Source organism: Parasteatoda tepidariorum, chromosome 8 (genome assembly GCF_982258835.1).
Source record: "Parasteatoda tepidariorum strain Cologne lab strain chromosome 8, Ptep-v5.0, whole genome shotgun sequence".
In the NCBI taxonomy this organism is placed as follows: Eukaryota; Metazoa; Arthropoda; class Arachnida; order Araneae; family Theridiidae; genus Parasteatoda; species Parasteatoda tepidariorum.
In genome coordinates, this window is record NC_141762.1 from 18852748 (window position 1) to 18875925 (window position 23178).

The window sequence follows — 23178 nt, forward strand, 5'->3', positions numbered from 1 at the left end:
AACCTAATGAAAGAGAAAATCAAAGAAGATAAATAACAACTTTATTTTTAACGTGATTTATTTTCAATTTTATTCATCTCACAGTTTAGGAATGAATTTGAAAATAGCTAATCTATCATAAGGATATGATAAATGTCGCCAAATCTGCAATAAATAATTGTTCTGTATCCCCCTACAACTTTGTTGCAAACCAAGCAGTTCGTGAACTTACGAGAGTGACGTCACCCATTCCCTCCCTCTTTTCCATTCCAAGCTTCAACTCTTGTCCAATCACAAGAGTTTTCTTCCCATTCACTGTCTCTTACGAAGTTCTCAACTTCTGAAGTCAAGCTGTTTTCTCAATGAGAAGGCTTAGCTGTCTTTGTATAGTTTGTTGAAATTCTACGTTTGTATACCAAATTCCGATCACCATCGGATAGATGTGATCGAAAATTCCATTATAAATGATAATATTGAATTAGTAATTTCATGTTTAATTTGATTGACGAACTAAATAGTGGTGAATAATCACACCAAGGTCGTTTGTTACGTTTGTCTCAAGTAGACGCGGTGAGTTGAGAGAAGAACGCATAAACTTCCATAACGCCTAAGGTTAGTACTTATTTATTTCTATGAATGGACTGCAATTTCTTCTAAATCATGAGTTGAGTCATAAAGTACTTTTCATTTACTTTCTTATACCATAAAGTTGTAACAGTTGTTGTATTCCTATTTTTTAACATTTTGTTTACATTAAGAATGCCTTTTTATAATTGTTATCGGCTTGTTTACTTTGTTAATCATCTTTCAAATTCTTGTAACGCATGAGTTACATAGCACTTTTCATTTACTATTTAATCATATGGTGACAATTTTTAATTTTTTTTCTCCAAATATTTTGACCACATTCGAATAATGTTTAAGAAATATTATTTTTGCCGTGTTTACATTGTTAATTAGCTTTCAGATTAATTTAAATCACAAGTCATGAAGCTATTCATTCACTAATTAAATTCTAAATTATTACACTGGAACATTTATATATTTTTAAATATTTTGACCGCGTTGGAATAAGATTAGATTTTCAATAATTGTATTTTTACCTTGTTTACAATATTAAAAAGCTTGATGCAGATTATTGAAAATTATAGTCATGAAATTACCTTAATGGTTGATTATTTATTTAATATTTCGATCGCATCAGAATTATTTGTATATAGTTATGGAAATATTTACATTGTTAATAAGCTTTCAGATTTTTGTTCATCAAACATCACAAAGTATTTGTTATTTTAAACTTGTTTCACAGTTATTTAACATTTAGACCTCACTTGAGATATTTTTGATAATTTTAATTTTTGCTGCCTTAACATTGTTAATAAGCTTTCATAATTTATGTAAATCATAAGCAATTAGATTGTTATTTTTTTAAAATTTAATATATCAACTGCTTAAGAGTTATATTTGACAATGAAAAGCTTTCAGATTCTTGTAAAGCTTGAGTCATAAAATATTTGCCATTTAAATCTTAAATGTGTTAACTGCTTATTTGTTTAATGACTTGACCACAAAAGATTGTTAATAAGCTGTCAGAGGAAGATTTCCATATGATCGAAAAAATTTTCGTATCTTTAATTCGTGGAAACTCCTGGCCGGTGGTTTACGAGAAACTACAAATAAAATCATCACACAAGGGGCCCAGATCCTAGGGTTTAATTCGTAGCCACTCCCCGGCAAACTTCTACCTGTTTTTTTTTGTTTTTTTTTTTTGTTTTATTATTTATTTGTTAAAAAATTAGCACTTTTAAAATCTATTTAGAGCCTTGGCACTTGTAGTTGGTGCATCAGATCACGATACGGAAATATCTAATTCCTATAAGTCATTAATGGCAATTCTTCTCAATTTCTATTTGTATCTAAAAGCTGAAACAGTTATTTTAAATATATTTTGACTATATCAGGATTATTTTTACCAGGGTTGGGTTTTTGACGTCAAAAAGTGGTTTTTGACATGACAAGGGTATAATACTGGTTTAAACCGTCAAAAACCCGTCAAAAATGTCAAAAACTGAAGTTTGCCAAGAAAATATATAAACTTCAAAACTACCAACAGTTGCCATGCATTATATTGAAATTTAATTATACTATAGGTAATCAGCAGGTTTTAAAATATTTTTTAATTAAAATTAAGGTAAAATAACAGATTTAAAATCTCAGAAATTTATATTCAAATGCATGTGCAGAAAAATTTTGCACAAAAATTGTTTAAATATTTATATTTAAAATTTTTTTCTTTTTGATACTTAAGAAAATTAAAAGTTTATTACTATGCATTTTTGACATATAAGGAACATATAACTAATATTTATAAGGAACTTACAAGTTATGTTGTATAAATACAAACTTGATACAAGATACAAGTGTATAAAAAAAAATTTTAATGTTATACCGAATATCTTTATTATCCAGTATATTAATTTGAATTTAAAAGTAGTTATATTTATGAATAATGATAAATATAATTCATATTGTTTATTATATTTATTTATAATTATTACACTTATCATTTTAAAACAATTTTTATCTCTTAATTTTTTTTTCTCCACTCGTATTAAGAATACAAATAATGCATATCTTGAAAGCAAGAAGTAATTATTCAACAGCTGAATATTTAGATATTCAACAAAACTATATCATATTCAGAAAAATGAATAGGCTGAATATACTGTAAATCGACACTAACTACTCTGTGTATTTAACAGAAAGCACTTAAATTTGTATTGTCTTATGTTAAAAAGATTATTAAGAAGATTTAAAAAAATATTAAAAAGATTTTTCTTTAAAAGAAGATGTCTAATGTACAAAACTGCTAATGTTTATCTTTGAAAATGTCTAATTTTTTGTATAATCTATACCAGTGGTGCGCAAACTTTTTTCGACCGCGACCCCTTTTGTAGAGAGAAAATTTTTGGCGACCCCTAGAGATAAATGTTCACAAATACGATGTATATTTCGAGCATTACTTTCGTTTCCTCGAATAAAAACATCATCATATTTGACTCATATTAATTTTATTTATAATTTTAAGAAAATACTTTTTGTATAACACAAAAATCAGTAAATTGCCCTTTAATGAGATGTATGTGGCTGCAAGTTTCTAATTATCTCATTGATGTTTGGATGTATGTTGCTAATTGCAATTCACATATCATCTTCAGGTTTTAAACGCGAGTGGTATTTAGTTTTTATTGAAACTAGCTTGCTAAATCCAGTTTCACATAAATACGTTGATGCAAATTGTATTAACACTCTGATGGCATTCTTGCATAAAACGGGATATTGTTTTTCCACGGATAACCAAAATGTTTGGCAAGGCTGAGTCTCAAATTGATTTCGAAGAGTATAATCACTAATCAGATCTATCAATTGCTCTTTCTCACTAATTTGAAGCGTTGAACTGCATATGTCAAAGGAAAATGTATCACGAATCCAACCAAGATCGTTTTCAGGAAAATCCTCGAATCTTCTCGAAAAATTTTTCTTTAACTTTTCAATGTGATTGGAAATGATGTTTTTAAATGTAAATATATCGATATTATTTTCCTTGATAAAATCGTTAAAGCAAGGGAACATGTTGCTGTTGTTTTTATTCAGTTCAGTTTGCCAGAGACTAAACTTATTCTTAAAAGCTTGAATTTTACTGGCTGTAGTTATGATAGTTGAATTCTCACTCTGCAAGCTCAAATTTAAGTCGTTAAGTTTTTCGAAAATATCAACTAAATAGCTCAGCTTCCCTAGCCAAACTTCATTGATCAAACTTGCCAATCTATGTTTCTTTTCGATTTAGAACATGTACACTTCATTTCTCAAATCAAATATCCGTCATAGTATTTTCCCACGTGAAAGCCATCTGACTTCGATGTGTAACAGTAATTTCTCATACGTTGAGCCCATCTCATTGCAAAGTATTGAAAAGAGACGGCTGTTGTGGCTGTTGCATTTAATGTAGTTAATTGAACTAACAGCGTCTTGTAATACGTTGTGCAACTCTTCATCCATATCTTTTGCAACAAGAGCTTTCCGATGAATCATACAGTGATTAAATACCATATGAGGTGCCACCTTCTGAATTAAGCCTCTGAGCCCTTTATTCGAACCTGTTAATGCTGCAGCACCATCAGTACAAACCGCAACACAGTTTGCCCAGGTAAGGGACTTGGTTTCAAAATATTCATTTATTACTTCGAATATTTTTTCTCCAGTTGTTTTTCCTACCAAATTTTTGCAACATAAAAACGTTTCTGTTATATCTTCATTAAAAATAAACCTAACGTAAATAATTAGTTGTGACATTTTAGTAATATCGGTAGTCTCGTCCAGTTGTAAAGCAAATACAGATGAATTTTGTATGCGTTTTATGACTTCTGACTCGATATTTCGTGACATTTCGAAAATCCAATTGCAATTAAACAGTGAGTGATGGCGCTTCACTCTTTATATGTACACTGTATGGTATGCAGCATGCAGGGATAATGCATTTCCTAAAAATTTGGCGACCCCCAAAAAACTTCTGGCGACCCCTAGTTTGCGCACCACTGATCTATACTATACACTAAATTTGGTTATAAATAAATTTCTTAATAATATCACTGCAGATTTTCAATAACACATGAAAATGAATACATAATATTACAAAAGATGTGAGTTTTCAAAAGTACAAGATTTTGGTTACTATTCAAAATATAAGTGTTTCTTCAAAATTTTAAACTTATTTTTTCTAGAACATATTTAGAAACACTATCCTTTAAAAAATATATAAATTTTATGTATTAATTAAATTTCACATATGAATATAGGTTTTTGACATTTTCGACATTTTTGACAATGAGGTTTTTGACATGACGGTTTAAACCATGGTTTAAACTGTCAAAAACTGTCACATGTCAAAAACCTGCCAACCCTGATTTTTACTAATTTTTTGTATGTTTAAATTTTTAAGAGACTTGTGGAAATATTTGGTATTTGAAATTATTCTCTGACTCAATTCAGGGTTCAAAATTTCAGTATTCTATTTTCATAGCTTGATTATCACATGATGGACTATCAAGGTGCCATGATGTGGGCTTTTGAGCATTATTGACATTTGAATGTATAACTAAGGTTATTGTATATTGTTTGGGTTCTTCTCAATATAAGTCACCCTGTAGTTGAAGTTTCTAATACAAATGAACCTTGAATGGATAGTTTGATATTTATGCAAGAAAATAATTTTACGAAGATGTATCCAGACTGATTTGTCTATATATACCCTATTATTTTTTTTTTTATTTAATATACTTATGATTCTTTAATTTAATGTACCCTGTGAATCTTTCATTCAATGTACCCTATAAATCTTCATTATTGGAGGTTTTCATATTTTTTTTTTTTTTTTTTTTTTGTGTCTCATGAGGATGTTGTGTTCAGAATTTTTTAATGGAATAGTCCTAGTTTATCTTAAAAAAGTAGTTTTCATTATTATATTGTAATTTGCTTAAATTGATTTAACAAATACTTTGTGTTATTCTGTGTACCGTTTTTTTCCTTCTCTTTCTGTCCCTTTTCTATGGAAACAACACAGATACTTGATTGTTTGTGTTTATATGCTTTATTAATATATCTTCGGGTATGAGGGTGTTTAAATGTGCTATGTTTAAAAAAAGCAAAGACCTAAACGCCATAATTACTTTTGACCAAATGGTTAGATTTACTCGTTCTTAGCCTTTATATTAATTTTGACGGCCTAACCTTAAATATATTAAACTATATTTGAAGTTTCAAAACCATACATAAAAACTTATATTTTTTTGATAGATTATCAAATATGGGGTAGATATCAAAATATGGGAGTAGCCTATATAGGACTTGAATAAACGACAGGCAGCAGAAAATTTAGTCTAAAGTCTTTCTCATAGATTTTTCTTGGTGAAAATCCTCAAATCTCAAATGATTTTCTTTAGTTTGTAAAAGGCTTGTTATATAATGAAAAATATATATTGTTAGTTAAAATAAATCAATTTATATCATTTGTTTCACTTTCTTATCATTCATTTTTAAATACTTGATCTTACCTTTTAGAAAATAGTTCCTTATTTCAAAATAGCTTAAGTGCATTAAGCTTTTACGAGGGTTTACTTATTTCGTAACAAACAATGTTTGATTGAATCAAACAGTGTCTTTTATTTTTTATAAATAGAGATTTCCAAAGTTCTCCCAGGGAATAAAAAAAAAGGGCAGAACGCTTCTTTTCTGAAAAGAGAAGTCACTTAACTTTGTCAATATTTATCAAAATGTGTAATATTATGTCAAAATATTACACTTCTAACAACTAAATTTTATGCTCAACAATTTTTAAATTATCCTCTCAGACTATTTTATGAATATATATCAAAGGGTATTTCTCTCTTATTATCAAAATGAGAGTAAAATTTGTTTGTAAGAATAAATAAAAGCATGCTAAAGGGCAATCTCAGTGCATAGAATTTTTTTTTAAAAGTAAACTAGCATAAAATGATTAATTGTTCGACAACTTGAAAGCTTTTTTCTTTAGTTTAAACTGAAAATTATGAGTGAGCATAAAGGTGAGTTTATTATTATTTTTTGTTGAAAAAAAGGGTATTTATTTTTAAAAAAATCGTTTTAAAATAGAACATCACTTAAAAAATCCCCCTCCCCCCGAAATAAGATACTTATAAAAATTTAAACCAGTTGGGAATAATCTTAAAGTAAATATTGTAATATAAGCAGAATTAAACCTATAAACACATATAATTTTACCAGTGTGTGGTTATTATTTAAACAGTGAATTATTTTTTTTTCAAAAAGGAATCTGAATGTAAGGCATTGTTCTTAAGATATGTCAGCTTACGTTTAGAAAGAGGGTGCATTTATTGGGATCAAAGGGCAAGCAGGGCGGGCTTTCTTTAAAAAACACTTAAAGAGAACATTAGGAATTCACTAAATTTACTCCTATTATAGAGCTAATTATTGAACAATTCCACCTTGCATAGGACACATTCATGATTAAATTATTAACGTTTTGGCTAGAAAAAATATTTTGCAAATATATATCTGCTCTGAAATGTCTTTGTACCTGATTTGAACTAAATCTAATAATATTTTTATTCTTATTTCTAAAAAACCTTAATATGTCCTAAATATCCTATATGTCTTGAATATCCTTGTAATATCCTAAAAATCCCTAATATGTCTGATTCCCCCATTTGTGACCTGCAGTGTCATATTTCACAGTAGGGGTATATTAAATAAATAAAAAAAAGTGTCCTTGTGTTTTATAAAATACATTCATAATATTCAATTCATTCAGCAATAATTATTTCATTTAGACTACTGACTTTAACAAAGATCTACAGCAGCAGTTAACCAGGGATGTTACATTTAAATCTTTAAAATATTCTACTTGATACTTTCTTCTAATTTTTTAAACATTAAATACAAAAATTTTTTAACAGTAGGAATGTTCTTTTAACTACAATTTTTTAGCAATTTTTAGACATTCTAATTCTTTAAAATTAAAGCAGTTTCATATCCTCTCTGTCACTTGTAATTAGGGGTTGAAATGTAATGTGTTCAATAGTTTTGTTTATTCAGTCTGAACTCTTTAAAATGACCATCAGATAACTTGTATTTTTACATTCTTTTGATGAAATGAAATAAATTTTTACAATTCAGAATAAAAGTTTTTTTTTAAGGGAGATTAAAATGTGTTTTTTGAACAATCTAAAACGTAATAATAAAAAATTTAATGATAAGAAATAAATACACTTTAAATATTTTTAGAATTAAAAAAATAAGTGTTGTCAAAAGGGGTTTACCTATAGTCTCATAATTTTCTAATGGCAAAAGTACATTTATTTGATTAAATATTATAATAAAAGAAATTTTGTCTATTTTTCTTTTTAAATTTGGAATAACTATTTCTTAATATTACTGTTAGCTTATATTTTTACAAATATTTGTTAACTGTTTTGTTCATTTCTTTTTTAAGCATTTTTGTTCTAGAAAATAAAATAAAAACAGTTTTCAACACTTTTATAATTCAGGGAAAAATTTCAATTTAAAAATCCAGGTAATATAATCACGGTTAAAACGCATCTGTGAAGCAGAATGCTAACACTTATAGGGTTACGGGAGAATTCAAATCTTCAATGAAATATAAAATTTAAGATTTTAAAGTTTCACCCTCACATAGCCCCCAGGGAGGGAGTGGGAGATGGAGTTGGATAGCCTTTAGAAAATATTGATTGCGTCATTTTCACTTTTTCGATCCGTCTCGAGATATTGGACAGTTTCCTAACTTTTTTTGCACCCTGTACATACTGTCTTGTTGTAAAAAATTCATTAGACTTTAAAGAAAAATTATTTAAAACCTTTAATAATTATTAAGCTTACACAAAATTAAAGAAAAATTATTTAAAACCTTTAATAATTATTAAGCTTACACAAAATTGCTGCTTTGGCAAAATTTTTCCTTCTTGAGAAAAATTTTAAATCAATGAATAATTCCAATTTTTACTCACTTTTTGAAGCCAAACAAATCAAGGTTGTAGTAATTTTGCAAATATATTTTTACAGAAAAATCTATGGCTTTTTTTTCTTCATATTGTCACTTTGTGCCATTTTTGATGGGCAAAACTGTTATTGGTTATTTTTATTGGTGTTAAGTTAAAACGGTCATGAATATGGGTTTAGAACTTGCAATATTTATTCATGTTATGTTATTTCATGTAAGATAACAAAGCTTTGATAGAACATTCTTAGAATCTTAGTAAATTTTTACCCTTTTTTTTCAGTTGAAGGAAAATGGATGTAGAATTTTACGGTGACCATAATTTGGGAACCTTCTACTCGTCTTATAATAAAAGCTACGATATGAATTTAAGCAAAAAGACACGTGTTCCAAAGGTATGTATGCTTAAAAATATTGCTTTCATACTTCATGAGTTAATTTGAGCGGTTTCTTGTGCATTTTCTACTGAGATCGATTCTTTTAGTAATTTTCGAAGTTGTAGATGATTCCTTTTTTTTTTTTTTTAAATGATATTTTCTACTGATTCGTTAAATCTATTTTAAATATTGATTCTATAATAATATTGTGCAATTATTTGGATACTTACTATGTAATTTTCATAATAATTAAGCATTTTAATTTTTCTTAATTAATTCGTTTCCAGAACTTGAATTAGTTCGATTACTCAAATGCGACGGAAGTTTTTGCATAAAATAATTTACTCTCGTAAGTAAAAGTAAAATAGTATATTTAATTTTGATTGTGAGAAAACGATTTTAGAAATTAATAACATCCTTTTATTTTTCTTTCTTCTTAAGAGTAATTTCCTCTTGTTTTTCTCAATAGTTTTTCTCTTTAAGAAATGTAATCGCACCCGAATTATTATTTCCCCACTAAGAAAAAGTTTTCATAACTTATTTATTTTAAAAAATAATATGAATCAATTAAAAATCAAGTAATTCCAATGATATAATCGTTTGCTCTAAAATCAAGTGTTTTCCCCCCATTATATCAATACTCTATTTACAAAAAAAATATAATTTTATTAAAAGAGCTCTTCAATATTTTTTTTAATAACAATATTTTCCCCAAAGTTGTATGTAATTTAATACCTAGATTTTTAGAACATTTTATATGAATCAAGTTACAAAAACCAAGCCCCATTCACATGGTACGTAGCGTTTTTAAAAAGTGTTTAAAGGTGCTTATTTTCGATTTTTAATAGCCTTAAAGGTGCATTTTTCATTGGGTATATATAATAATTTCTTAATTTTCCCTTTTCGAAAATGAGATTTTTTTTTCTTTACCATGTCGATTTTCGCAGCGTATAATGGAAAATCGTGGTTTTCACATTGTTCTATTCAACGTTTTCACAATTCATTCACCCACAATCCATATAGGCTTACCGTCGGTTCGTAACGTATGACAGCGCATATCATGTCCAATCATGTTACATATTGGATGAAATACTTGGGAGTCCGCATGTACGTCTACTGAGCTGGGTTCGGTGAGATTCTGTGCGACTCAGCTACATTTCTCAAGATGTTCTCAAACTTCATTTACCTCCCTCTGAAATCAAACCGAAAAATTATCGATTTTTTTATGGTGGCTAATATAATCAAGAAAAGAGTTCTTTGTCAGAAACTAGTTATTTTATCATGAGCATGTAAATTCTTGCAAATTTATTTTGCATTTTATTAATGTATATAGTGCTTAAAAATATTTGTTGAGTGCTTAAAAAGTACTTTAAAGTGCTTATTTTTTGTTGAGAGAGGCTACTCACCCCGATTAAGAGTTTCAGACATTATCAGTGAGTGAATGTACTACTTTTTACTGATTGACTCCTTTCACACATATATTATATTGTTGTTTTTACTTAAAGTAATAAATAATTTAAAAAAAAATTATTTTCTCTTGGAAGTTTTTTAAGGGGAATTAAAATTCGATTCTTGATACCAGACTCAACTCCTGCGGAAAATTATGTGAGGCTGATGTGCTGTTTAAAGAAAATGAAAAAAAGAAGGAAAAAATACAATTATGATACATTAATTACCTATACATTCTTGTTTTGTTTAAATACTCCTCTGATGCTACTATTTATTCAAGTTGATCAATTAATTGTATAGGGTTGTTCAATTGATTTCTGTCACATCAAGGGTCATCACATTTATGGAGACCGGATATTGTTAATTGTTACTCCGGATGCCCTGAAGTTCTTTCATTTCAGACATTTTTTTCCTGACGTTTTTTTTTTTTTTTTTTAATAGTGTGAAACTCCCCCTCCCCTCTTCCGTAGCTGTGAGGTGTTTTTTTTTCTTGTTTATACTTATCTAACTTCTCGTCTTATAATTTCATGTTGTCTAGCATTCCCCAGATACTTAACTGCGAATTTTTGTATAAGTTAAAGGAATAAGAATTTTCACAGTCTTAATTTTATTGAGTTTTTTTTTCTTTCTTTTTACCGTTTGATGAATTATATGATTTTAAGTGTGTCAATGCTACGTATTAAATTTTTAGTTTAGTTACTTATTATTCGTTGTTATCTAATTTATATTTAGTACATAGACTAATTTATATATTACATACATAAATACATTTACTAATTTATAGTTTTACATAGTGCCAACTCTACTGGATTTTCCAGTAGACTACTAGATTTTGCCAGTTTCTCCTGGTCTACTAGTTAAATAAAAATTCTCCTGATTTTTGTACATTTTAGAAAATTACCTAAAATTGATGAAGTTTCCTTAAAAATTCCCCATTGAAATAAATTTTTGTGCAGATTATTGCTTATTTGAGTATTTAAATAAGTGTCACTAATACATAATTGGGCGAGGCTCATTTATAAAATTTAGCTTACTTCTTCGATGAATTAAATGCCTATAACTATTAAAATTATGAATAAGCATAATACATAACGTTTCAAGATCATTTAATGTGAAATCATGTCTAGAAAATATTGCAGTTTTTCTATTTTAATGACTATAAAATCCCTAAAATGTAAAGTATTTAGCATATTTTGCAACAAATATATTTTATATTCAGTATATATATTATATTTAGTATATTTTACTGGATTTTTTCCTAATCTTGTTGCTGTCCCAGCTATGAGTTTATCTTATATAATCCATAATGGACTTTTTTCTTCTTCGTATTTCCTCTATGTTAATCTAATAGTTTAATTTAAATATAGCGTATTTTTTGAACTAATATATAATTTAAGTAAACTTTCATAAGCACAGAGGTTATTGCAGATTTCTTGTGAAAGGTCCGTTTCCGTGAAATTGTCAGACATCTTTCATGGTTTATCAAATTTGTAAAAATCTGTTTTTCTTGTTTTTTTTTACGAATTTGTGAAAATTCAATATTTTGTGAAAATACAAAACTACTTCAAAGACATTTTCTTTCTAAAATTTTTTGAATTATAAACGTCTTCGACTATAATTTTGACGAAAAACACTTAGTAAATGGTTTCGTTTGCACTTAATTTAGGGATGAAAAATTTTCTTAAGGGGGTGAAAATTTGTAAAAAATGACAACTGATAATCAAATTTTTATATATTTATCTGGTTATTACTGTCAGTTTAACTGTAAATTTTTTCTTCGTATGTTGAAAAAAAAATCTAATTATTTAAACGCCGCGTTGTGCATTCTCTTTAGAAAGTAGTCCTAATTACGTATTCCCAACAGATCTAAAACAAAGAACTCGTTTCCTCTTGGCGCGATTTTCACTGTCTGCTTACAAGTGACGCTTAAAATCATGTTCATTTCTTAATAAAAGTGTTCCAGTTTTTGTGATTGGTTCAATTGAATGAAAAACGACACTTCTCGTATATCAGAACGCAATTAAGGAAGTTACTTTGAATGGAATTATTAGAGCTAAATGTAGAAAACGTGTCTCAATATTTTTTGCAGCGTGTATTTTGAAGTTGCTTTTTTAACCCACTTATGTTTGCCTTTATTGAATCCATAAAAGTCGAGCATATATCTTGAGTATTTTACTAATTGACATGCTTGTTAGGAAATCATTTGCCCCCCTTTTGTTAAAAATTTTTATTTGAAAAATAATTTTGAATTAAACTTTTTTTAGAACTAATTAAAAAGATTTTTCAAGTTAAGTAGTTATTTGAAAGGAATTATTTTTATTTAATTGAAATTAAAAGAATATTTTCTTTTAAAATATAGTTTTCTATATTTTACTTTATACCAAACCAACTAAAAAAAAATTTAAACTAAAGTTTGCTAATTTATTTAAAATTCTGTTCCGAATAAACTTATCCTTTAGAAAATAATTTATATTTTATTTGAAATTAATTGAAGAACTTTCCAATGGAAAAATAATTTGTAATATAGTATTTTAATTTGTTCAAAATTAAAGATTTTTTATTTATTATTATTATTATTATTTTTTTATTGAAAGATTGAAATGAAAATAATTTTCCTTTTGAAAAAGAATTTATAAAGAAATATTTTAAATTATTTGAAGATAATTCAGAGATTTTTCCATTTTGAAGTTATTTATAAAAACTGCGTTAAAGAATAAATAAAAATATTTTTGTATTATTTATTTATTATTATATATATATGTGCATATATGTTTCTTAAAGATAATCTAATTGAATCATAATTAATTTTCAATTTTAAAAAATCTTAACAATTCAAAGAATAATTTTTAAAAATTTTTTTGTTAGGAAAATTCGCATTTTAACTAAGTATCAAATATTCGCCATTTTGAAAGCGATAAATTGCGTTTTAGAATTGCCTGTTTATAAATGGAATATTATCACGGTCTGCCGGATCGTTGCTACCTCTTATTTGGCATTGATCTTTCCCAAAAGGTGAATCGCCAACCATTATACATGGAGTGACTTAATGTACCGTTGAGAAGTGAATATTCTCGAATTTGATTTCTACCTGCCAGAATGTTTGAATAAATGGTGGAAAAAATATTTATGACCATCGAATTCCACTGGGCAAGGAAACCGAAAGTGACTTCTGTCAATCAACGATATATTCTGCAGACCTTGAAGATTGGATTCAGCCGACTTTGAAAAGAAGGACCTCGCTTGATAATCTTTACTTTCGCCGTAAGGTCTAGATCAGTGTGGCATGCAGTTCGGTCTACTTGCTACAGATGGAATTCGAATCTTCCCTTGCACTTATCTTTTTGATCTTATTGAAGCATGAGGCTTCATCTTTAGTTACTCTGAATACGCATCTGTTTGGTAAACAATTCTTTAAGTGTGTTTTTCGAAGCACTTTCGCCTAGAAGAAAACAAGAAAGCTCCTAAAATATAAATTTACCATCTTGTCGCTAAGAATTATCTGAGATTTTGAACGCGTAAACAATTAAAAAATTTTCTTTCAAAATTCAATTTTTGATGCTTTATACTATAGCATATTTCCATTTTAGCGAATAATATGCTTTTTGAAAATTGTTTGCAGTTAGGAACTGTTATTCATGGCTGTTAGGCTAATATTACCCTAGCTCTAACCAGCGCCATCTATATTTCTGAAATTGGTAAAAAAACACAGTTTGTGGAAATGAAAAGCGTTTGTGAATGCTTTTTTTAAATGTATTTAAAAAATCGCTCCAACGTTGCTTTGTTTGCTGCTCATATGTAGAAATTGAAAATTATTCATTGATCTTAATGTTCGTAATGTCTTAATGTGCGGAAAAAACTCGTCAAATCGGTGTTTTTTTTTTTTTTTAAATCTTAATAATTCATTTAAATATTTTAGCTTTTTGTCCGTTTTAAAGCCTAGCTTTTTCCCTACAGCAAAATAGTATCGATAGTTAAAAAAATTCAAATTTATTTCGAGTTAAAGACACTTGAACTGTTTTTTTTTTTTTTTCTTTCTTTCCCCATTTCTCCCATTTCCTCTGGCGAAACAGCTTCAAAAAATAGGACAGTGTTTTTCCAGTTTTTTCTCATCTTGGAAAATCAAAAAAGCCAGACTTTGTTTACGTTACGCTTCAAGCAGAATTATAATTTTGAATATTATATACCATTTTGCCGCAAAGAATAAATTTGGGCATCAGTAGGAGAAAAATATTTTAAACATTTTTCAACTTTTTTAAAAGGTGCCGATTTTGCCAGATTTTCCGACTAGATAAAAAATTACCAAAATCAATTATTCTACCCTTTTTTAAATTTTTTTTTTTTAACTAGGCTGAATGGAATGATTTTTTTAAATATTGAGAAATAAAAAGTCAAACGATTTTCATTTGTATGAAACTGTGGTTTTTCTTTACTGATGTGCCATTTTCAGGATTGGCATGTGCAACACTGGCTTGAAGGTGGCTTAAATTTAACCTAACAGTCATAAATAGTTGTTGAAAACTCATAGCAGTTATGGAAATAACGTATTATTGGCGAAAAAGCATATATCCTAAGATTGTTTTTCGAAGGTCGCATGAAATTAATGTTTTTTTGCGAATAATATGCTGTTTTCATAACTGATCTGAGTTTACAACAGTTACTCATGACCGTTTAGGTCAAGTTGAGCTAATCTTCATCCAGCATCTTCTACATTTATTGTGAAAATGGCGCAAAACGTCAATATAGAGGAGAAAAGGCACAACTTTTAGAAAATGAAAAGCGTTTGTGATCTAATTTTTTAATATTTAGAAGCTTACTCCAATGCTGCATTATCGAGGCTCGTAAAAATTTCGGATTGGTTTTGATACTTTTCATTTGTATGGAAAAATGTAGCTTAATTGGCAATTTAAAAAAAAAAAAGAAAAAACTTGATAAATTTTAAAATATTCTACTTATTAATCCGTTTTAAAGCCCAGATAATTCTTTACAGCAAGATCGCATATACAGTCTAAAATTACAGCTTTTCTTCAAGTGTAATGGCATTACACTGTGCCATTTTTTTTTTTTTTTTTTTTTTTTTTTATTGTCGAAAGAGCTTCGTAAAACCTTGTTAGTCTTATCACTCAGCGAAATTCTAATTCACTGCTTGATGAATTAAAAATAAAATAAAAGTTAAGTAAAAGAGATTTATTCCTTCCTAGGACCTCGATCCGATTTAATATTTGATTACATTTAAGTGCATATGTGATGTTGAGGAAAGGCTTTTTTAAATTGTTTTACCATTTCCATGCATCTTCCATACTAGAAAGGAGGAAGACATTTATATAAAACATAAAATAATGTCCTTTTCCTGTGTGTTGATTTTTGTCGGTCCTCCTTAGCCAGCCATCTGTGTTTTGGAATAATGGATCCAATTGAGAGTTCAGTACATTTTAATGTGCAATAATGTAACATTTCCTAATTTCCTCGCCAACGCCCATTTGGTTCTTATTATACGTTTTTATTTCATCTAATTTATCTCTTCTTTTGGGTTATACTTTTTTTAAGTGGTTTTGTCCTTTTTTTTTTCTTCTTTTTTTTAATATAAATTAATAAGTTCTCTTATCCATCCTATTGGATTTATTAAGTAAATATTTTTATCAGTATTTTTAGCATGTTCCTCTTCCGCGTGATATTAAAAGTTATTGTAAGTTCTTTCTTCCATCCTAATAGAACTTACATAAATATTTTAACAAGTTTGAAGCTGTATTTTACAAAATTCCTTTTTCTTGTGGCATTAAAATGTATTCATGAAAGTTATTCCGTTTTTCCGAATGGAACTTTAAAAAAGACGGACATTGGAAGACATTGCGAAACACATTTGTGGGTATCTGTGATCTACTTCTAGTGCAAGTACCCAGTTGTGAACATATTCAACAATAATATGTAATATTTTATTTTAAGATCATTTAATAAGATAGAGTATAAGATTCATAGTTTTAGCATTTAATCTTAAATTAGATTTTATCACTTACAGCTGGATTCGCTGAACTGGACTTTGTCTAGTCTAGTCTGAATTTGTTTTTGATGTATATACATAAACTGAAAACGAATAAAATGAGCCAAATGAAAACTAAAAAGAACTACTATAAATGTTGAGAATAGTTATTAGGGAAACATATTCTTTTTTTAGCAAATTTTGTTTGATTTAAAAAACCCAGTTGCAGTTTTTTTTAAATACGTATCTTTTGTATACGTCTTTAAATACGTATACGTATTCCAACATTAATTATGTATTAAAAAATTATGTATTTCTTTTTTTAAAATAAGTACCATTTCTTATTAATTGGCATTGCGGTTAGAATAGTTTCGTATGGGCAACCGTGATTTTAAATAAGTAATGACTTATCGATTAGATTTAAATAATGATAAAAGTACCAAAATCATTACGGATTAAAAAAAAAGTAATAATTTGGGGAACCCCTTTAACTCTTCCACGGAATCCTAGGATTTCGCGGAACTATCAGTCTTCAGCTATGTCTGAAGATTGAAGTAAGAACTTTTCCTCTTAAAATATCCTTGTAATTAAATATTTTAGAAAGAGCAAATTGAATCTTATTTGTATTTCTACGCATGTGAAATTTTTATTTGGTGTCTTTCCAAGGAAAGAAGATATTTTAGCGATGCTTTTCATATCAAACTAAAAAAGCGCGTGCAGAAATGTATATTTAAAGATGACGCAAGTTCTACGAATAGCTACTATAATAGCAGCTTATTTTTTGAAGGTCGACCGGTGTTTATCTTAAGAGATTGAAACATAGGCTCTTAAGTATTCACAAATCATTTTAACTTGACATGAGAAAAGTACAAAACCGTGGGAAACATACGTGGACGTCAAATAGATTTAAAGGTGCCTTAAATTTGGATTTAAAATGGATAACTGGACTTCAAAAGCACCGAGTTGTCAACACTTACATCTCTTTTTTCAACCTCTTGTGTTGTTTTTAGTGAGAAGATAATGATTTTTTTTTTTTTTTTTGTATTAAACTCTTCTCGAAGTCACACTTGAGCAAATTTCGTTATTACTAATATTACCTGCCTTATTATTTGAAGTTTTTTTTTCTTCTCGTCTGTTTCTCCTTTAATAAATCAAGGGCCAAGGTTAGCTGGTGTTGATTGATCGTAATGTTGTAATCAAATATCGATATTGTTGATATTATTTGTGAAGAAATGTTCGTTTTAACCTTCATTGAGTTTTTAATGTCTCGATATTTATTTTTAAAAAAAATCTAAGTTAGGTCCTTGGTGGATCCAGAATAAACGTTTTTTCCTCCATTTTGCATTATGTGTAATTTTATTTACAATATTTTGAAATGCTTTTGGTTTTATGGCTAAATTCCTAATGACTTTCAAAGGTTGGGGTTTTTTCACTTTTAAGTTTCATTTTGATTTAGCATATCTTATCTTTCTTTTTCTTATACGGGTGTTAAAGTATTTGTTGAGTTTATTAGGGCAAAATTTTGGTTTGAAATGGGACATTTTTTAAAGGTAAGATAACTTTGTTAATATTTATGCTTTTTCTGGTCATTGTATTAAAATATTTGGTTTTAATTTCTTCAGATAGAAACTTGAATTATTTACACGTGCTGAAAAGTTACCGAATTTGGAACGTTGCCTTGTTTGAACCACCTTTTGATATTAATGAAATAAATGCATTCTGACTTCAAATTAACCTATGCATTACCTTGGCATCGCTTTAGATCTAAATTCGGTAATTTTCCATTATGAATCTCTTAACTTGTTATATCGTATGCAATATTACTCTTGTTTGTTCTCGATTATATCGTTCCCAAATAACTTTTTAAATAAAGGTACGGTACATGGGTGTTTATTGTTAGTAATTTACTGTAATATGTTTTTCTCATTTTGTGTCTTTAAAAGGTTTTTATTTCACGTTCAATCCAATTGAATGATTTTGACAAGTTCAATAATTTCAAGATCAAATATAGATATAGACTAGATTTTTTTTTCATTCAAGACAGTCTTTCTCAATTACGTTGAGGTCAAAATCATTCTATAGTATTCTAACACAATCGATCTTTATGACGATTACCATCGCGGAGTAAATACATCGGAAAAATCGGAGCAAGAAAATAAATATCGATGGCGAGCTCTCGCAAACCTGGGAATGAATTGTAAACAGTGAACTTGCTATCGTCAGAGTGTAGGAGTATGTTAATTGCCGGCAAAGGAAGATATTTGTGTAGGAATTTTCCTTTACCACACACTTTTGGAATGCTTTACTTCGATTGTTATTCAAGGCACGCAGGATTTGGAACGAATCCAATTTTCATACATTTGCTGGGAGATGAAATAAATGAGGCAGACGAATTTGAGAATCGAGCAACTTTATTTTTCGCCATGTATAAATTAAGTTTATTAGCGACTTTAGTGAATTCATGATTGTCAGTGATTTTGTTCATGGATTTTCATTAATTTTTAACAATTTCGAGTATACATTTTTTATGAAATACGTTATCTTATAATAACGTGCTAAGATTAAGATCTTAGTAGAACGTGTTAATAGGCATTTTAGTGAATAAATATCAGTTGATTATGTATAAGTATTGTAATACATTTTTGTGTTTTGTCAATACATGTTTTGAGATTGTTTGTTTTAAGATTTACCCCAATCAGTTTGATGTTCCGTACATAGCAAAACCTGTTTTTAAAACAGTAAATCGGAGTGCATTAATTTGTTCTTGCTCTTAGATTTTTAACTATTGTATGACCTGTGTAATTTTCTGTAGACTTATCTCCCCCCCCCCTCTCTCTCTCTCACGGACACAGAGTTCAAAGTTAAAAATTATGACAGTTTTGAAGTTGAGTGAAGTAGCAATTTTCATTAGTTTTTTGAACTGTATATAAAGGAAATTTTTAGGTTTTTGGAATAGCAATTCTTATTGATTTTTGTGATGTGTGGAGTTGCAATTTTCAATGGTTTTGGAGCTTTGGGGTATCAACAAATTTGATTTCCTATTGGCACTATTTCTTTGTTTTTAGAACTGTTTGGCGTCGCAAATTTCATTGTTTTTTATAGCATTTTGAACCGTTTGGACAGCCTTTTACTTTCCAACATGGATGTTGCAGGGACCAAATTTTGGGGGGAGGGCGAACTTAAATTACGCAGTCGCAAGAGTTCTTTAAATTTACTTGACAAGAAAAATAATTCTTTAATGTGATAAATAAATACCTGCAAAAAGTTTAATTATTTATTCTCATTCTTATTTTTAACTTTAAGGAATTGAATGATAATTCGAGAAAACTTAATTCTTATATCTGAAATATTGAGGGGAGTTCATAAGAGATTTCTAATTATTGAGGGGGTATATACCCACCTTTTCCCTCCCTGTCAATGTCGCCTATGCTTTCAACTCGAATCTGAAGCAATTATTCGACCTGGGATTATTTTTTGTTTATTTATCTTGTTTATACAAAATTTTGATATTTCGAGAAAAATTGTAGGTGGTACAAATTAAAATTACTGATTTCTCTTCCTTAACAAGAATTAATTTTCTTAAGACTAAATTTTTTTTATAAAATTCGTGAATTATACGTAATTTTGATTTTTTTTTTTTTTTTTTTTTTTTTTTTTTTTTTTTTTTTTTAGAAAAGAAATACTTGCTCTGTAGTGTAGATTAAATGGGATAGAGTAGGAAAAAAAAAGAGCTTAGTAGCAATTTTGTGCATATGTTTAGTGCAACTTATGAGGGATGTACTTCAGGCTTATAATTTTACCTAATGTGAAAAAACTTTTACAGGATAAAACCCTTTCAATCCCAAGTAGATTTTAGAATTTGTAACTTGAAATAAAATCATCCAAAAGCTACTTGAATTAGCACTAATATTCAGAAAACCCAAAAATTTTTGGAAAGAAAAAAAAAAAAAATTCGTGCATATTTTCTGTGCCTTTATTTTGTCCAGCTTATCACATTTTATTTAATTACTTTATTTCTTGAAATTTTTTTTTTTTTCAATTTTTTATTCTTATTAGTTTTTTTTAAACTTACTGTAAAACTATATTTTATTTTCTGCAAAAGTTTACCCCTCAGATAATTTCAATGCAAATGTTTGGCAACAATGCATAACAATATATGACAATTATGATTTTCATTTATTTACTTAATTTTGAATTTATATAATGACTAATAATATTTTTTAAAAGTTATTTAGGAATGCTGAAGCATTTATTAAAAACCTCTGTAAATATTACACACGGCTGAAACGCAGACAAACTTTTTTTTAACCTTGATAAAACTTATTAAACTTCAATGCTAAGGAGCGTTTTTTTTAATCTTTTTTTTTCAATTCTTATTTAATCGTGGGTGGAGTAAAGAGTGATAGTACAGCATCGAACATTCTGAGGACAAATTTTACGTATCATGGAGAAAAAAATGGAGGGAATGTCATTTTAAATGCCTGGTGCTTAGTTTATAGTAGTCATTGTTATGTCTACGACACTAAAATGACAGTATGCACACGTTGCTTTGTCTTCCATTATACCGTTTTTCCCACGCTTTTAATTTTTACTTAAATATTCGATTGGAAACACATCACTGATCAGGAATCCATTCTGCCATTCAATCAATATCCCTAAAAAAAAATTTTCTCTGAAACTCACATTTATGCGGTTATAGTTACACATCCCCTTCTCTATTTTCTATGTTTTCCAGCCGTTGCCTTTTATTTGACCTTTCCGGTTGGCTGAGAAACGGCTCTGCGTCAGTATCTTGTTGGAAAGAACCTGCTAGTGATAGTTAATAAGTATTCAGTGGGAGAGATTTATACAGGGTCACACAGCGTTTCGCTCTATACGCCCATTTGCAAGGGGATTGTCTCTAATGTTCTTTTTTTATTATTATTTTCTTTTGAAAACTTAAATTGCATCGTTTATTATAGATGTTATGAATTCGGTTGAATTATTTTTTTTAATGGTATGTTCGTTAATAATTAATTTTATGTCTCAAATGAAACATGAAATGAATAAAAAAATGTCCCTAAGTGTAAAATGAATTAGTTATTTTTGATACCCTACTGTTAAAGTTGCTGAAAGTAATTAAATAGTTAACAAACAATTTAATAGTAGATTTCTTATTCATCAAATTTACCATCACATCTTTGTCATTCCCTAAACTTGTCAGTTTTATTATCTCATTTCCAATGCTGCGAAAAGTAATGAACTTTTCAATAATAATTAAAATAATTAAGTAGATTCTTATTTTTCGAGTTTGTTATCAGTTCCCCCATTCGCCATTGTCTAAGATTGTTATGTAAGTTTTGTTACCTTAATTTTAAAACTTTAAAAGTAGTAAAATATTATTTTAAAAATGTAAGTAAGTATTATCATTGTTCATTAATTTTGTCATCAGTATTTTCTTTCGCCATTCCCTAAATTTGTCAATTTTGTTACCTCACTGTTAATGTTGCAAATAGTAATGGTGCATAGTGAATTGATTCATTTTTAATCAAGTTAATCAGTTTTTTCATTTATCATTGCCTAAAGATTGTCAATTTTTTTATAATGTTATTAATTCGGTTAAAAGAGCACAAAATAATAAGGAAGTATTCATTTAAAACAAATTTTTTTTAGATTCATCAAGTTTGTCCCCATTTTTTTTTCTTTTTTTTCAATCGCCATTTTCTAAACTTGTCAATTTTATTACCTTTCAGTAAAATCTTCTTAGTGTAAAATAAATGTCCATTTAAAAAAGGAATATAAAAGTTAAATGTATTATTCATCATGTTTCTACACAGTTTCTTTATTCGTCATACTCATACCCTGAACTTCTCGTTTTTATTACTTTTCTATTAAAGCTTCAAAAAAGTACTAGTTTGAAAAATATTTAGATTCGTCATTCATCAAGTTTGTCAATAGTTTCTTTATTGGCCATTCCCTAAATTCGTCATTTGTGTTATCTTATTGTTAAAGCTGCAAAAGGTAATAAACTGTTGATTTAGAAAAGGAATTTTGAGTGTAAATCCGTTTAACAATTATTTTTTCTTTATTATTCACAAAAAGATTCAAGATGTTGTCTTATTAGTGGTAAATATCACACTCCTATTTTTGATTTTTTTTTTCCCTTCCATCTATCGTAAACAAACTTAGCCAAGTTTTTTAAAATATAACTATTGGCTTCTGAACAAATGCCTGGATTTAACAATTGTCTTATTAAGGAATTAATCAGGATGGTACGAATTATGTTCTAAAAACTTAGCATGGTACTTAATTTATTTTATAACCGTCGTTGAGCAGCCGACCAAATTTTGGGTTTACGGCTACTAATGTTCAACTCCGTAGCCTTGTAATTTTGCACCAATCCAGAAGAAATGGAAACTCCTGGATCAGTACCCCCAGAGGTATGATTTGTTACGGGAACATGGAGGACTTTGTTACTCGACAGATTTAACTTGCGCCAGTCACCATTTACTACTCGGAGAGTCTTCGGCCGACGGGATCGAACCCACGCCCTCTTAGACATGGGGCCCAGTGCACTATCAACCAGGCTATTCCGGACCATTGTACTTATTTTATCAAAGACTCTGAATCATTACAGTATTTAGTGTGATCACATTAAAAAAAAAGTTTTCGACATACAAGTGATAAATTCTCTTATTGCCTTTAAAAATTATTGACTTCCATTATTTATTGCATAAATTTTTTTCTCTAAGATTAGATTTTAATATGGTAAATGCTCCTATTTTCGGTTACTATTTTAGTTTTTAATAATGCTTCAATTCTTTGTTACAATTTAATTTTTAATTTAAATG

At 28.3% G+C, this 23178-nt stretch overlaps 1 protein-coding gene across 1 annotated transcript in view; it reads left to right on the top strand.

The window, feature by feature from the left end:
* The first annotated feature begins 203 nt into the window (after nucleotides 1–203).
* The window catches only part of LOC107451344 (protein C-ets-1), a 67883-nt gene continuing 44908 nt past the window's right edge, over nucleotides 204–23178 (top strand). The window contains exons 1-2 of the mRNA XM_043051222.3: nucleotides 204–591; nucleotides 8832–8943. Of these exons, the coding sequence (XP_042907156.1) occupies nucleotides 8842–8943 (102 nt within the window). The 5' untranslated portion in view covers nucleotides 204–591; nucleotides 8832–8841. The remainder of the gene's footprint in view (nucleotides 592–8831; nucleotides 8944–23178) is intronic.